At 50.1% G+C, this 16,366-nt stretch overlaps 1 protein-coding gene across 3 annotated transcripts in view; it reads right to left on the reverse strand.

The window, feature by feature from the left end:
* Window positions 1–3,928, reverse strand: part of med17 (mediator complex subunit 17) — a 30,750-nt gene extending 26,822 nt beyond the window's left edge. For 2 of the 3 annotated variants that reach the window (XM_085998782.1, XM_085998781.1), the window contains exon 1: window positions 3,591–3,874. In XM_085998782.1, the coding sequence (XP_085854908.1) occupies window positions 3,591–3,828 (238 nt within the window). In that variant the 5' untranslated portion in view covers window positions 3,829–3,874. Of the gene's footprint in view, window positions 1–3,590; window positions 3,875–3,909 lie in introns of those variants that run through there. The other variant, XM_085998783.1, reaches the window with a different exon arrangement.
* Window positions 3,929–16,366: the final 12,438 nt, after the last annotated feature.

A 16,366-nucleotide genomic window follows, 5' to 3' on the forward strand; every position in this document is an offset into this window, starting at 1 on the left:
GGAGGTTGGGGATGGCATTAAAAGGGAAATTAAAGAAGCGTTCAATAAGGGCACAGCAGTCATTATGGGTGACTTTAATCTACATATAGATTGGGCTAACCAAATTAGTAACAATACTGTGGAGGAGGAATTCCTGGAGTGTTTACGGGATGGTTTCCTGGACCAATATGTCGAGGAACCAACCAGAGATCAGGCCATCTTAGACTGGGTATCATGTAACGAGAAAAGGATTAATTAGCAATCTTGTTGTACGAGGCCCCTTGGGTCGGAGCGATAATATGATCGAATTCTTCATTAAGATGGAGAATGAAGTAGTTGACTCAGAGACTAGGGTCCTGAATTTAAATAAAGGAAACTATGATGCTCTAAGGAGTGAGTTGGGTAAGATTGATTGGGGAATGGCACTCAAAGGGTTGATGGTGGATGGGCAATGGCAAACATTCAAAGACCAAATGGATGAACTACAGAATTTGTTCATCCCAGTTTGGCATAAAAATAAAACAAAAAAGGTGACTCAACCGTGGCTAACAAGGGAAATTAGGGATAGCATAAGATCCAAGGAGAGGGCATATAAATTGGCCAGAAAAAGCAATAATCCTGAGGATTGGGAGCAGTTTAGGATTCAACAAAGGAGGACAAAGGAATTAATTAGGAAGGGGAAAATAGAATGAGTAAGCTTGCAGGGAACATAAAAACTGACTGTAAAAGCTTTTATAGATATGTGAAGAGAAAAAGATTGGTGAAGTCAAGCGTAGGTCCCTTGCAGTCAGAATCAGGGGAATTTATAATGGGAAACAAAGAAATGGCAGACCAACTAAATTCATACTTTGGTTCTGTCTTCACAAAGGAGGACACAAATAACCTCCCAGAGATGCCGGGGAACATAGGGTCTGATGAAAGGGTGGAACTGAAAGAAATCAGTATTTGTAGGGAAATGGTGTTAGGAAAATTGATAGGACTGAAGGCCGATAAATCCCCAGGGCCTGATAATCTACATCCCAGGGTACTTAAGGAAGTGGCCCTAGAAATAGTAGATGGATTGCTGGTCATCTTCCAGAACTCGATAGACTCTGGAACAGTACCCATGGATTGGAGGGTAGCTAATGTTACCCCACTATTCAAAAAAGGTGGTGGAGAAAAAGCGGGGAATTAGAGACCAGTAAGCTTGACATCGGTAGTGGGGAAAATGCTGGAGTCCATTATTATAAAAGATGTAATAGCAGAGCACTTGGAAAGCAGTGACCGATCGGACAAAGTCAACACAGATTTACAAAAGGTAAATCATGCTTGACTAATCTACTGGAATTTTTTGAGGATGTAACTGGTAAAATAGATAAGGGAGAACCAGTGGATGTGGTGTATTTGGACTTTCAGAAGGCTTTCGATAAGGTCCCGCATAAGAGATTAGCGTGCAAAATTAAGGCACGTGGGATTGGGGGCAAGGTATTGACTTGGATAGAGAACTGGTTGGCGGACAGAAAGCAAAGAGTTGGAATAAACGGGTCGTTTTCTGAGTGGCAGGCATTGACTAGTGGGGTACCGCAAGGATCGGTCCTAGGACCCCAGCTGTTCATAATACATATATATATTAATGATCTGGACGAGGGAATTGGATGTAATATCTCCAAATTTGCAGACAACACAAAGCTGGGTGGGAGGGCATGCTGTGAGGAGGATGTCATGAAACTCCAGTACGATTTGGACAGGTTGGGTGATTGGGCAGAAACATGGCAAATGCAGTATAATGTGGATAAATGTGAGGTTATCCACTTTGGTGGCAAAAACAGGAAGGCAGATTATTATTTGAATGGCAATAGATTGGGAGAAGGGGAAGTGCAAAGAGACCTGGGTGTTCTTGTGCACCAGTCGCTGAAGGTAAGCATGCAGGTGCAGCAGGCGGTTAAGAAGGCAAATGGTATGTTGGCCTTCGTAGCAAGAGGGTTCGAGGACAGGAACAAGGATGTCTTGCTGCAGTTCTGCAGGGCCTTGGTGAGACCGCACCTTGAGTATTGTGTGCAGTTTTGGTCGCCTTATCTGAGGAAGGACGTTCTTGCCATGGAAGGAGTGCAGCGAAGATTCACCAGGCTGATACCTGGGATGGCAGGAATGACATATGAGGAGAGATTGTGTCGATTGGGCTTATACTCACTGGAGTTTAGAAGATTGAGAGGGGATCTCATCGAAACCTATAAAATTCTGTCAGGCCTGGACAGACTAGATGCAGGAAGGATGTTTCTGATGGCCGGAGAGTCCAGAACCAGGGGTCATAGTCTAAGGATAAGGCGTAAGCCATTTAGGACTGAAATGAGGAGGAATTTCTTCACCCAGAGAGTGGTGAACCTGTGGAATTCTCTGCCACAGAGGGCGGTGGAGGCCAGTTCATTAAATATATTCAAGGAGGAGTTAGATATATTTCTTAAGGCTAAAGGGATCAAGGGATATGGGGAGAAGGCAGGGACAGGGTACTGAATTTGGATGATCAGCCATGATCTCATTGAATGGCAGAGCAGGCTCAAAGGGCCGAATGGCCTACTCCTGCTCCTATGTTTCTATGTTTCTGCAGCTGAATGATGTGTTTCCCTACAGGCCGAGTTGCTGCCAAGTCTCGGGCACAGCACGAACTGAATGAAATAAGCGCAAAATCAAAGAGACAGAGTTACCGTAACTGCAAAGCCCGCAGACAACCGTAACCCCACAGAGAGCGGAATTCCTCTCCCAAACTCTCCCAGTCCCCTTCGCTCCCCACCCCAGTCCCTTCCCCTTCCCTTCTCCCCCCCCAACCCAGTCCTTTTCCTCTTTGCCACCTGGTCTCTTTGCCCCCAGTCCCTTTCCTCTTCGCGCCCCCACCCCAGATCCCTTTCCCTCTTCTCTCCCGCCCCCCCAGATCCCTTTCCTCTTCTCACTCCACCCCACTCACCTCCCCAGGTCCTACCCCCCCCCAGTCTCAACCCCTCCCCAGGTCTTCCCCCCCCCACACACACCCCTCACCCCGTCCTCCCCCTCACCCCCCACGGTCCTTGACCCCCCTCACCCCCCACGGTCCTTGCCTCCCCCCCCACCACCCCCTCCCCCCAGGTCCTTCCCCCTCACCCCCGCCCCCCGGCAGTTCCTTCCCCTCAACACCCCCCCCCGGCAGTTCCTTCCCCTCAACACCCCCCCCCCCGGCAGTTCCTTCCCCTCAACACCCCCCCCCCCGGCAGTTCCTTCCCCTCAACACCCCCCCCCCCCGGCAGTTCCTTCCCCTCAACACCCCCCCCCCGGCAGTTCCTTCCCCTCAACACCCCCCCCCCCGGCAGTTCCTTCCCCTCAGCACCCCCCCCCCCGGCAGTTCCTTCCCCTCAGCACCCCCCCCCCCGGCAATTCCTTCCCCTCAGCCCCCCCCCCGGCAGTTCCTTCCCCTCAACACCCCCCCCCCCCGGCAGTTCCTTCCCCTCAACCCCCCCCCCGGCAGTTCCTTCCCCTCAACCCCCCCCCCGGCAGTTCCTTCCCCTCAACCCCCCCCCCGGCAGTTCCTTCCCCTCAACCCCCCCGGCAGTTCCTTCCCCTCAACCCCCGCCCCTGCAGTTCCTCCCCCAGGCTCACTCACTCACCCTCCTCCTCGTCGTCGCTGTCCTGTTGCCCCCACTCCTCCCCGACCTGAGCCCCGGCCTCCTGCTCCTCGCCCTCCGAGTCGCTCCGGTTGAAGTCGATTTTCTGCGCCAGTTTGGCCAGATTCTCCGACATAGAAAGCGGCTGCACATAGGCCTCCGTCCCATCTAGAGCCACCTCCTGCACCTGGTTCTCACAGGCCGCCTCGATGCTGATGGTGACTGGTGGACCGGCCGCCATCTCTGCACCGCCAGGCAGCGCCTGCGCACCATCCACAAGCGGCTCTCCCCGTGACGTCACTAAAGCCCAGCCTGAACCCACCTCATTAACGTGAAAGACAACAAAGCCCCCAGTCAGCATCTGCAAGACATCCAGTTGTAGGCTACATCAGGAGAGCCTATTTTTAAAAAGCCGATGGAGTCACAGTATTATGCCAAATGACACTAAACATTCTATAAGTAGCCATATAGATTTGGGAGACTGTCACTAATTACATATCAGATAATCCACACTAAAATTTACATTCCCCTAAATTTAAAACACCATTCTCCAGTTTGGGTCGCTCAGGCAATTGGCATCCTGCAGTGCTGACCTGTTACGGAAAGCTTCAGGCCAACCAGTGGATACTGTATTCTGTGGTCACCTAAGATGGGCAAGCAGTATGGAGATCAGACCCAGCAATGCCACACATCGTGGCCTACATATGGCAGTTTCCGCCAGCCCTAGGAGCAGACCCACCAAGGGGTCCTCCAACTTGCTCACCCATGCACTGGGAGACCAATGACGAGCACTATGGCAGAAAATTGCAGCCAAAAATTGAGAAGCAGCCCCTTCAAATAATGAAATAGATGCTGCAACCTCAAACATAGAAACATAGAAGATAGGAGCAGGAGTAGGCCATTCGCCCCCTCAAGCCTGCTCCGCCATTCAATGAGATCATGGCTGATCATCCAAATTCAGTACCCTGTCCCTGCCTTCTCTCCATATCTCTTGATCCCTTTAGCCTTAAGAAATATATCCAACTCCTTCTTGAATATATTTAATGAATTGGTCTCTACTGCCTTCTGTGGTAGAGAATTCCACAGGTTCACCACTCTCTGGGTGAAGAAATTCCTCCTCATCTCTGTCCTAAATGGCTTACCCCTTATCCTTAGACTGTGACCCCTGGTTCTGGACTCCCCGACCAACGGGAACATCCTTCCTGCATCTAGTCTGTCCAGTCCTGTTAGAATTTTATAAGTTTCAATGAGAGCCCCTCTCATTCTTCTAAACTCCAGCGAGTATAAGCCCAATCGACCCAATCTCTCCTCATACGTCATTCCTGCCATCCCAGGTATCAGCCTGGTGAATCTTCGCTGCACTCCCTCCATGGCAAGAACATCCTTCCTCAGATAAGGCGACCAAAACTGCATACAATACTCAAGATGTGGTCTCACCAAGGCCCTGTACAACTGCAGCAAGACATCCTTGTTCCTGTACTCAAACCCTCTCGCTACGAAGGCCAACATACCATTTGCCTTCTTAACCGCCTGCTGCACCTGCATGCTTACCATCAGCGACTGGTACACAAGGACACCCAGGTCTCGTTGCACTTCCCCTTCTCCCAATCTATTGCCATTCAGATAATAATGGCCCAGAAATTCGTGTCGGGGGCTTCCCGCGGGTGCAAGCCCCCGACCTACACTTACCTAGCGCGCCGGCAGTTGAGGCCTGGGCCTGCGTGCATTTGCTCCCTGTGGCCCGGTCCAGCTCCCAGCGCGCTGTGCTTGCGTGATCCAGCGGCGTAGTTAGTGCGATGCGTCGGCTGGGATCACGTGAGCACTGGGCAACCAATCGGAGGAGGGAAAAGTCCATTCATGAGTTTGACAGAAAGACCTGTCAAACTCATGAAAACTCCGGGCGCCCAAAGCAGTACTTAACCTTAAAATAAATTTGAAAAAAAATCACACTATTTAAATCAACTATAAATAACATTAAATAACTATTTTAAACAATAATTTAAATTTTTGAAAAAAATAATTTTATAAAAAATCGGGGCTAAAAATACACTTACCTTACTGTAAAGTATTTAAAAATAATAAACCTGTGGAAAAAATGTTCTAATTTTAATTAATTGACCACTTACCTTTTAAAATGAAGTCCTTACGTCTGGTTTTTTAATGTGTAAAATGTAGAGGCCTTCACGCACGGGCAAACCTTTAAAAAAAGAGGAAGTTCAACGCACACACACAGACTCCTGCGCGCACGCGTTCGACCTCTGAACCCCTTTGTTCAGAGGATCGGAAATGCCGGTTTCCCGCGCATGCGTAGTGCATGCAAGAAACCGGCACTTCCATCGGGTCCACGCGTGAGTACTCCGTCCGTACTCACGCGTTGGGACCCGAATTTCTGGGCCAACCTGCCTTCCTGTTTTTGACACCAAAGTGGATAACCTCGCATTTATCCACGTTATATTGCATCTGCCCAATCACCCAACCTGTCCAAATCATACTGGAGTTTCTCGGCATCCTCCTCACAGCACACACAGTCACCCAGCTTTGTGTCGTCTGCAAACTTGGAGATATTACATCTAGTTCCCTCGTCTAGATCATTAATATATATTGTGAATAGCTGGGGTCCAAGGACCGATCCCTGCGGTACCCCACTAGTCACTGCCTGCCACTCGGAAAAAGACCCGTTTATTCCAACTCTTTGCTTTCTGTCTGCCAACCAGTTTTCTATCCAAGTCAATACCTTGCCCCCAATCCCATGTGCTTTAACTTTACAAGCTAATCCCTTATGCGGGCCCTTATCGAAAGCCTTTTGAAAGTCCAAATACACCACATCCACTGGTTCTCCCTTATCTATTTTACCAGTTACATCCTCAAAAAATTCCAGTAGATTAGTCAAGCACGATTTACCTTTTGTAAATCCATGTTGACTTTGTCCGATCCTATCACTGTTTTCCAGCTGCTCTGCTATTACATCCTTTATAATGGACTCTAGCATTTTCCCCACAAGCAGGTGACCAGGATGTTTGTGCATTTTCTCAAATAATGGTTGGAAGCCACCACGCTATGCCATATGCTACACCCCGTGGGCTCAGGTCCCAGGAAGGATTCCCAACCACAGAGCCTTCCACTGGGAATGCTTACCCACGTCAGGTGGCAGAACCTTCTGCCAAAAACTAGCCTGATGGAAAATGAAGGTGAGGAAGTGAAGAGTATGCAACAGCAGGAATTCCTTCCATACAACATGGAATAGTACAGAGTAAAACAGAGGTATTCAACAGGGCTTTTGAGGTCTTGTGCAGGTCTGTCTGAATGGAGGTGAAATGAAATAGAACCACTTTATACACCTCAAGACACCCAACAGTCAAGGCCATTTGCAAATTTGATTTTCAGGAGGTCGTTGGGAATACATCCAGTGAATGCATCTAGTGACATCCAGCCAGAATCGTCACTAGCCAGTATGGCTCTAACTCTTGTGAATATTGCAGTAAAGGCTCATCTTCCCCCACAATAATCAAGGAAAAAATTAACAGGCACTTGGAGAGGTTTAAGCTAATTAAGGAGAGCCAACACGGATTTGTAAAAGGCAGATAATGTTTGACTAATCTAGTTGAATTTTTTGATGAAGTAACAGAGAGAATTGATGAAGGGAATGCAATGGATGTTGTCTACATGGATTTTGGAATAGGTGAGTCAGTGGCAGCTTGGATAAGGAATTGGCTTAAGGACAGAAAACTGCGAGTTGTGGTAAATGGCTGTTTTTCAGACTGGAGGATGGTAGACAGTGGTGTTCCCCAAGGGTCAGTGTTGGGCCAACTGCTTTTTTTGATATATAAAAATGACCTGGATATTAGAATACAGAGTAGAATTTCTAAATTTGCCGATGACACCAAACTTAGGGGTGTAGCAAACAGTGATGATGATACCAATCGACTGCAACAGGACATAGAAAGACTAGCAGAATGGGCAGACAAATGGCAGATGGAATTTAATACACAGAAGTGTGAGGTGATGCATTTTGGCAGAAGGAACAGGGAGAGGCAATATACACTTAATGGCACAGATTTAGAGTGTGCAGGGACAGAGGGACCTGGGTGTTAATGTGCATAGGTCCCTGAAGGTGGTGGGACATATTGAGAGAGTGGTTAACAAAGCATATGGGACCTTGGGCTTCATAAATAGAGGTAGAGTACAAAAGTAGAGAGGTTATGCTGGTTCAGCCACAACTGGAGTATTGCGTCCAGTTCTGGTCACCACACTTTAGGAAGGGTGTGAAGGCCCTTGAGAGGGTGCAGAGGAGATTTACCAGAATGGTTCTGGGGATGGGGCATCTTAGCTACAAGGACAGGTTGGAGAAGCTGGATTTGTTTTCATTAGAGCAAATGTGGTTGAGGGGTGATTTGATAGAGGTGTACAAGATTATGACGGGCTTGGATAGGCTAGACGGGGAAAGGCTGTTCCCACTAGTTGATGGTACAAGGACTAGGGGACACAGATTTAAGGTATTGGGCAAGAGATACAGGGGGGACGTGAGGAAAAACTTTTTTACGCAGCGAGTGGTGATGACCTGGAATTCACTGCCGACGGAAGTGGTGGAAGCAGAGACACTCAGGCCTAGAAATTCAGTATTGCCACATTTGGGGCGCTACAGCCGGGCGTTCGCTAAATTTAGCACCCGGCGCAACTTAGCGCCACCTTCGCCAAAATTGAGTTGTATCGCCCCAAGAGGTTGCTGCTGCGCTAAAGCAGGCGGTGCACGACTATCATAAGGCGCTAAGCCGGCGGGCCGAGGCGCTACCACCGAGGGCGGGCACAGCGCAGGTGCGGCGAGTTATCGATTGCAGGCAGACATGCTGGCGCCGGTCTGCTCTTAAAGGGGGAGGTTCGATTTGGTTTGCAGCCACGCCCTGCACACTGGAGCCCTGATTCTAGGCCTGGACAGACCTGCTTCGACAACGCTACACCCAGGACAATGGAGAAGGCTAGGGAGCGAGCGCAGCGCTTCAGTGAGGGTGCCCTGAAGGTCCTGGTTGGTGCAGTGGAGCGCAGGCGATCTATCCTCTTTCCTGACAGTGGCAGGAGGCCGCTGCCCAGCGAATATAGAAAAGCTTGGAGGGAGGTGGCACACAGAGTGACCTCCAGCAGCATGGTCCCCAGGACACCAACGCAATGTAGAAAGAAGTTCAACGACCTCACTCGGGTTGTCAGGGCGAGTACCCTTTCCAGTATCCTCTTCATTCCTGCATGTGCACCTCACTTTATGGCCAAAGGGTCCTGAAAGCCCCAATGCCCAGCCCTCATCCAACACCTATGGGACTTTCATGAAAATCACATGCACAATCACCACTTTACACACTGTCAGGGCTATTCGACCATGGGAGGCAGCGCAGGCAAGATGAGGGCTTGACACTGTCAGGGCTATTCGACCATGGGAGGCAGTGCAGGCAAGATGAGGGCTTGACACTGTCAGGGCTATTCGACCATGGGAGGCAGTGCAGGCAAGATGAGGGCTTGACACTGTCAGGGCTATTTGACCATGGGAGGCAGTGCAGGCAAGATCAGGGCTTCACACTGCACTCAGAGCCCATCCTTTCTCTTGCAGTGCAAGCTGGCCCACAATAGGAGGCAGCAGCAACGGACCGGGGGAGGCCGTGCTGAACTTAAAGACCTCAGCGACCTGGAGCGGCGAGTGGAGTGGATCATGGTAGGCCGGCTGATTGGCCCCGTCGCCACTGGAGATGCCGACCCCGTTTTGGACAGCAATGGTAAGGTCATCACCTTTTTGACCTCTCTCTTTCCACTTGTACCTCATACCAGCATCCTTTGTCACTCTCGAAGCCAATGCAGTGCATAGCAGCACTCATGCCTCCCTCGCTGCCGCCCTGTCCTCACTCTAAAGCAACTCTTGTGCGTCCCTGCTTTCAGATGCTGATTCACCAGGCGAGGAGGCGGGCCCTCAAGCTGGCACTGTGAGTGAATCGGAAGGCGAGGAGGAGGAAGAGGAAGCCGGACCATCAGTGCCACCCTCAGCCGAGGCAGCCCATGGCCATGATGGGGACACGTCTTCCCTGGAGGGGAGCAGGGGGGAAGGGTCTGAGGAGGGTGAAGCTCCGGGGCCCAGCGGGCTGCAGCAATGCGGGAGGGGTAGGGAAGCTTGGCGGCCTTCTCCCCAGAGGGTGAGTGTGGCCTCCAGTCCTGCTACAGTGAGCGCAGAGGAGCCCAAGCAGAGTTGGAGCAGTCAGCAGCCGGGCCCTCCAGGCCCAGAGCTGGTCCAGGCTGTCCCCCAAGGGCATCTGCCGACTCACTATCTGACCCTCAGCAGCCTTCCCCCAGCCTTGCTGCAGCCACTGGGGTCCCATTGCGAAGGAGCTGCAGGGCGGGAAGGGGCTAACCCCGTAAGCGAGGCAGATCACCCTCGCAGGCCAAAATGTAGGAGGTGTGGCAAAATGTTGTGTTCGTTTTTCTGAAGGCCGAGGATGTTGTGTTTGTTTTTTATGAAGGCCAACAATGTTGTGTTTGTTTTTTATGAAGGCCGACGATGTTGTTTTTGTTTTTTATGAAGGCCGAGGATCATGGTCATTTTTGTTTTACTGTTTTGTTCATTGTCTCCAGGTTGTGAGAGCCAGTTATGTGTCTGACTGTTTTTTGGGGGGTTTCTCTGTATTTGTTTGTCATGCGGGAAGGGCCCAGAGTTTGTTAAATAAAAAATTGTCTTTATTCAGATTGTGCATGTTTGCACTTTGGACTATTTGTTGCCTTGACTGCCTCAGGGTTTGCGGAGCGGCTCCATTCATGTTCTTTCAATGGCACAAGCCATTTCCTCAGAGGGGGCCTAGAACCGACTTGCAATAAGCCGCCGACGGACGGCCCTTGAACCTTGTGCCTCCCTCCCGTCTTGGTGCTCCTCCTCCTCCTCTGGTGGTGCTCCAATGTCTGCTGGCAGTGGCTGAGTCCTGAGGATAGCCAGGTTGTGCAGCATGCAGCACACTACAACGAAATGGGAGACTCGCTCAGGCGAGTACTGTAGGGCTCCCCCGGAATGGTCCAGACAGCGGAACCGTTGCTTCAGCATGCCGATTGTGTGCTCAATGATGTTCCTGGTCGCTTGATGGCTGTCATTGTATCGTTCTTCAGCAGGGGTGGTGGGCGCACGGAGCGGGGTCATCAGCCAGGTGCACAAAGGATAGCCCTTGTCCCCAAGAAGCCAGCCTCCTGGGTGAGTTGGGGCATCGAAAAAGTCTGCCACTGAAGTCTGGCGCAGGATGAAGGCGTTATGGCTGCTGCCTGGAAAGCGGGCATTGACAGCTAGTATGAGCTGCCTGTGGTCACACACCAACTGCACGTTCAGCGAATGGTACCCCTTCCGGTTGCAGTAATCCTCGGCATTCTCTAGAGGCGTCCGCAAAGCCACATGCATGCAGTCAATGGCGCTCTGCTCCATGGGGAAGCCCGCTATTCTTGCAAATCCCATTGCACGCTCTTGCTGCTTGTCTAGGGTCATGGGGAAGGAAATGTACTGACGTCTCCTTCTGAAGAGGGCATTCGTGACCTGGCGGATGCAGCAATGCACCGCAAACTGGGAGACATTGGCAATGTTCCCAGTAGCGGATTGGAAGAGCCGGTCACATAGAAGTTGAGAGCCACTGTCACCTTCACTGCCACTGACAGAGACGTCCTGCTCCTCAGCTGAGACTGCAGATCTCTCTGAAGCAGGTGGCAGATCTCAGTGACCACCTCCCTTCTGAATCGAAGCCCCCGAATGCACTGCTCCTCAGACATGTTGAGGTAGGAGAAGTGCTGGCGGTATACCCTGGGAGGGTAAGGCCTCCTGTGCCGACGCCTGTTGGCCCTTCTCCGTCTGGCCATGATTGGCACTCTCTCTCGGCGTCTCTGAGCCCTTTCAATGCAATGCAGAAACCCAACGTTTCCACCCATTGCAGCCCCCATTATATGTGGCCACTCAAGGCTATGGCACTGAAAAATCTATCCAACTGCAAAGCTCTGGCCTGAAGCCAGAAGTACCTGTGCAAGCGCTGAGTCAAAGCAGAAAGCGCTCTCCCTTTGTCTCTTTCCAAATCTCTCTCTCACACAGAAGGAGTGGTTCAAAATGGCTACCACAAAGAATGCAGGAAGAATCCCCTTTAAATAGCACCCCCCCAGCCCCACAGCGACTGGGAACCGTTCCACTCAACCAGTCGCCGCGAGCACCAGGCGGAAAGAAGGGGGGCGCCACTGAAGTTACGGTTTGGGGCGCACCAAGGGCGTTGCACCATGAAATGACGTCATGATCTGCGCATGCAGCTGAGTGGGCGTTGCGGTTTTGCGCCGCTGCTAAATCTTCACTCAAGTTCGCGAGAGGCACAGATCACGCCGCGCCCGGGCGCTAGCCGCTTCGCGCCCCACTTATCGCCCTCTTAAGGTGCTAGCGGCTGGCGCTACCACCTGAATTTCTAGGCCTCGATGTTTTCAAGGGGAGACTGGATAGGCACTTGAAGGAAATAAACGTGTAGGGCTACGGGGATAGAGCGGGGGAATGGGACTGACTGGATTGCTCTACAGAGAGCCAGCATGGACTCAATGGGCCGAGTGGCCTCCTTCTGTGCTGCTATGACTCTACCCTTCCCTCCTCTCGTGCCAGTACATGGCATGGATATGTAGAGGATCCAGTGCAGCGGTTCTATGAATATCGCTGCCTTCTAAGTCACAAGAAAGCCTCAAATGGAAACAACCGGGCTCTAGAATGACAGCAGATCCAAATTGAAGACAGCCAGCTCAGGTGAGGAAATCTTTATGTCAAAGAGCTGCCTGTCATAATTCATGCCCACAGCTAGAAAACAAAAGATGTCACCAGTATACACTACTTGGGAGGATTCTCAACATAACGGTATCTCATAGGGTCTGAAGGCAGAAAGTCACTAACTGTATACGCAGGCATGGCAGTAACTCAGGCACTCATTATGTTCTTTTGTCCCAGAAGACATAAATCAATTGCTCCAGAAACTTATTGACACAGAAGGTGTAGTGATCAATAACATGTCATTCTGTGGTGGACACTAGGTGGAGCAGTAGAGCTGTATGTATAAGACTACACTACCCATGAGGCTAGGCTACCCACAAGGCAGCAGTCAAGATGGAAGCCTCTACAAGATGCTGTACCTAGTCCACATGGCTCAATAAAGTAACTAGCAAAAGCTAGCTGTGTTCATAATAAGAATGTCTAGTTATTAATGAACATAACAGAAGGGTCAAAATGATCAGCCAGTATCATAACATGGCAGTCACCAGCTGGTTGATGACAAGGACTGTTGCCCTGTAGGAAGCATTTGGAACATTCCTTGCAGCATCTTGAGACATGCAGACTTTTGTCTGCAACTTGGTCCAGTTGGTCATCCAGACATCCTCAGCATGGCTCAGGTAGACGCCCAGGTATAGGAAGTAAAAGGTGCTCCAGCTGAATGCATCAGATCTCCTCTCGTAAGGAGTCTACCTGCCGCTGACCCACCAAAATTCCAGAGCACTTATCCCAGTTGATCTTTGCAAGCTGCTCGTTGGCATGCACACATCTTCCACAAGTCAACACAATCCCCCATCATAAGGAGCATACCATCAGCATAAGACGAGATGATGACCTCCATGCCCAGTGAGGCAGGAGAGCTTCTGCTATAAAGAGACTCTTCGGCTTGACCAAGTCTGCGCCATTTTTAATAAAAGGATTTTGTCCTACACGTTAATTTATCTTGTTTCAGTTACTACCTCATCTGCTGCTCACTTTCAACATTTATTTCAGATTTCCAGCATTTTCTTAAACAATGCACAGTGGCATAGTGGTTAGCACTGTTGCCTCACAGCGCCAGGGACCCGGGTTCGAATCCGGCCTCGGGTGACTGTCTGTGTGGAGTTTGCACATTCTCCCCGTGTTTGCGTGGGTTTCCTCCGGGTGCTCCGGTTTCCTCCCACAGTCCAAAGATGTGCGGGTTAGGTTGATTGGCTATGATAAATTAACCCTTAGTGTTAGGGGGATTAAATACGTGGGGTTACGGGGATAGGGTGGGATATGTGTTGGTGTAGGGGTTGCGGGGATCGGGTGGGATATGTGTCGGTGCAGGCTCGATGGGCCGAAATGGCCTCTATCTGCACTGTGGGGTTTCTGTGATTCTGTGAAAATAAATATTTGGATGAACAAAAAACTGCAGAAGCTAGAAATCTGAAACAAAAACAAACATTGACATTTCAACTTGTGAATCCTTCAGGGAAGGAGGCTGGTCAAGGGAATTATCCAGCATAGTGGAGGGAGGTCGTATTTGTATGAAAGATCCCCTGGAGGGTTACTCAGCGTCACAAGAAATTTAATGATCTGATCAAGGCAAGAAAAGTCAGCCACACCTTCCAAGAATGCACTGTACTAACCACTTACAATCACCTCTCCCCTCAGTGCTTAAATGCTTCAAGATCTTACCATTTATGTCCAGGAAGTTCCTCAAGGCCCCTTACACCACCAACCTTCACCTTCAAGTGCTCCTTCACTCAGAGCCTTGCGTGCATGGATTCCACAGAAAGCTTTACATGAAATATTTTTGCTTGTTTCACACACCTGTCATCACCCATTATAGTCTGCATACTGACACCTGGGTTCGACTGCACTTCATGTCACGCAGCCGCTGAATGTCAGATTGCAAGAAAAAATGATCAGCAAAAATCTCCTTGGACCACTGCTAGCAGCCTTTCCAGCACTACATTGCAAATACCATCATTCACACTCTCCCTGCCATGTATCAGTCCATAGCTATGCACCTGAGGGGCAGCAAACAAGTGAGCCAGAGTGTAGTGTATGTACCTTTAAGACAGAACTACTTTTACAGCTCCTGTATACTGTAGTACCGGCAGTGACCACACCTGTATATAAGCCTTGCACATGCCTCTGTACCCCCAGTCTTGAGACTACCCTCCTCCAGTAAATACCTGTTGATTGTTAAGTTACAGCATCCGTGTGGTTATTGAAAAACATCATACTCTCAGAATCACGGATCTAACAGTGGCGACGAGTGTCGATTCGAATCTACCTGCAACTCTGCATTTCCCTTCGAGGATTCGCTCCGGGAGGGCAGTGGAAGAAAGTCGAGGCCAGAAACAAGGGCGTCGACCACGAGCAACCGCCCAGTTGTCCGGCAGAGAGTGAACATCGCAGGGGAGGCTGTGGAGAGCCGGGCTTGGTTCCCCAACCACGACGATCAGCAAGAGACTGACGACAGGTACAGTGCAGACCCTTCCCGGACAGCGGCGGTTGGAGCCGACCGACGGCGGAGACAAAGCCGAGCAGCGTTGATGGGGTAAGACAGAGGGTGAAGTGCACAGGGCGCAGCCGGGGGTTGAAAATTGAGCGGCGTCGAGAAAAAAAAAAAAAGAGAGAGGGTAAAGCAACAGCCGGGTTCAGGACCGAGCGGCGGAAACGGAAAAAAAAAACGCGCAGAGCATGGCCAGGGCTCAAGGGCTGAACAGGGCGAGCGCAGGAAGGAAGGAAAGCGCGGGAGATGCCATTTTGTGCCAGCGGAGAAGGGGAAGCGCGGGAGACGCCATTTTTGACAGTTAAATCACACCCAGGGATGCTGAAGAGTGGCAGTATCTCTACGTTCAACAATGAAGTTGAAGATTGGGCGACATATGTGGAACGTATTGAGGAGTACTGCAGGGCGAATGAAGTGCCAGATGCTAGGAAAGCACTGGTTTTGTTAAATTCCATGGGTGCAAAAACTTATGGGTTACTGCGAAACCTAATAACCCCAGAGAAGCCGGTGAGCAAGAATTTCGAAAGCATAGTAGAAATCCTACAGGACCACTTAAACCCCACACCGCTGCTGATAGCAGAACGATTTAAGTTCCATAAAAGGAACCAACACAAAGACGAAAGCAATGCTGAGTACCTAACAGAACTGCACAAGCTATCGAAACACTGCCAGTTTGGAGCGGGACTAGCAGATACGTTAAGGGACAAGTTTGTGTGTGGGCTGCAAAGTGAAGGAACCCAGAAACAGCTTCTATCAGAAAAGGATCTTACGCTGGACAAGGCTTTCAGTATGGCAGTATCACACGAAGCAGCCGCAAGGGGCGCTGCAGAGATACAACGGAGACCGCAAGAATATGGCACCAATGAAATGTCCTATGGAACAGGGAAGTGCTATCGCTGCGGCAGAACAACACATGACCAGAAGGATTGTTGGTTCAAGGACCAAGTGTGCAGACAGTGTGGAAAAGCAGGACACATAGCAAGAGTCTGCAGGTCTGGGAAGAAAACCAACAGTAAGAAATCTCCACAGGAGAAGTACAAAAAGGTATACCAGGTGATGGACAGTAGTTCAGACGAACAGAAAAGTGACACAGACTCCGGAAGCAAGGAGCTGGGTTGTCTGAAACTACATAAGGTAACCAAAATGGAGGATCACCAGACTATCTGGGTTACACTCAAGATAGACGGAGTCCAAGTGAAAATGGAATTGGACACAAGATCAGCCCTAACAGTCATAAACCAAAGGGACTATAAGCGGCTATTTTCCCATATACCCTTGAAAGCTACAGAGATTGTCTTGAAGACGTACACGGGGCAAAAAGTCTACCCCAAAGGAAAAATAAGGGTGAAAGTGATATATAAAGGCCAGGAAATACCTAAAATGGATATATATGTATTGCCAGATGGAGGACCACCACTGCTAGGACGTGAATGGATCCGGAAGATACAATTAGATTGGCATTCCATACAGGCACTGAAGGTTGAGGCCAAAAAGGATGACGACGTC

Source organism: Somniosus microcephalus, chromosome 10 (genome assembly GCF_052327205.1).
Source record: "Somniosus microcephalus isolate GS21.2 chromosome 10, FLI_Smic_1.0, whole genome shotgun sequence".
In the NCBI taxonomy this organism is placed as follows: domain Eukaryota; kingdom Metazoa; phylum Chordata; class Chondrichthyes; order Squaliformes; family Somniosidae; genus Somniosus; species Somniosus microcephalus.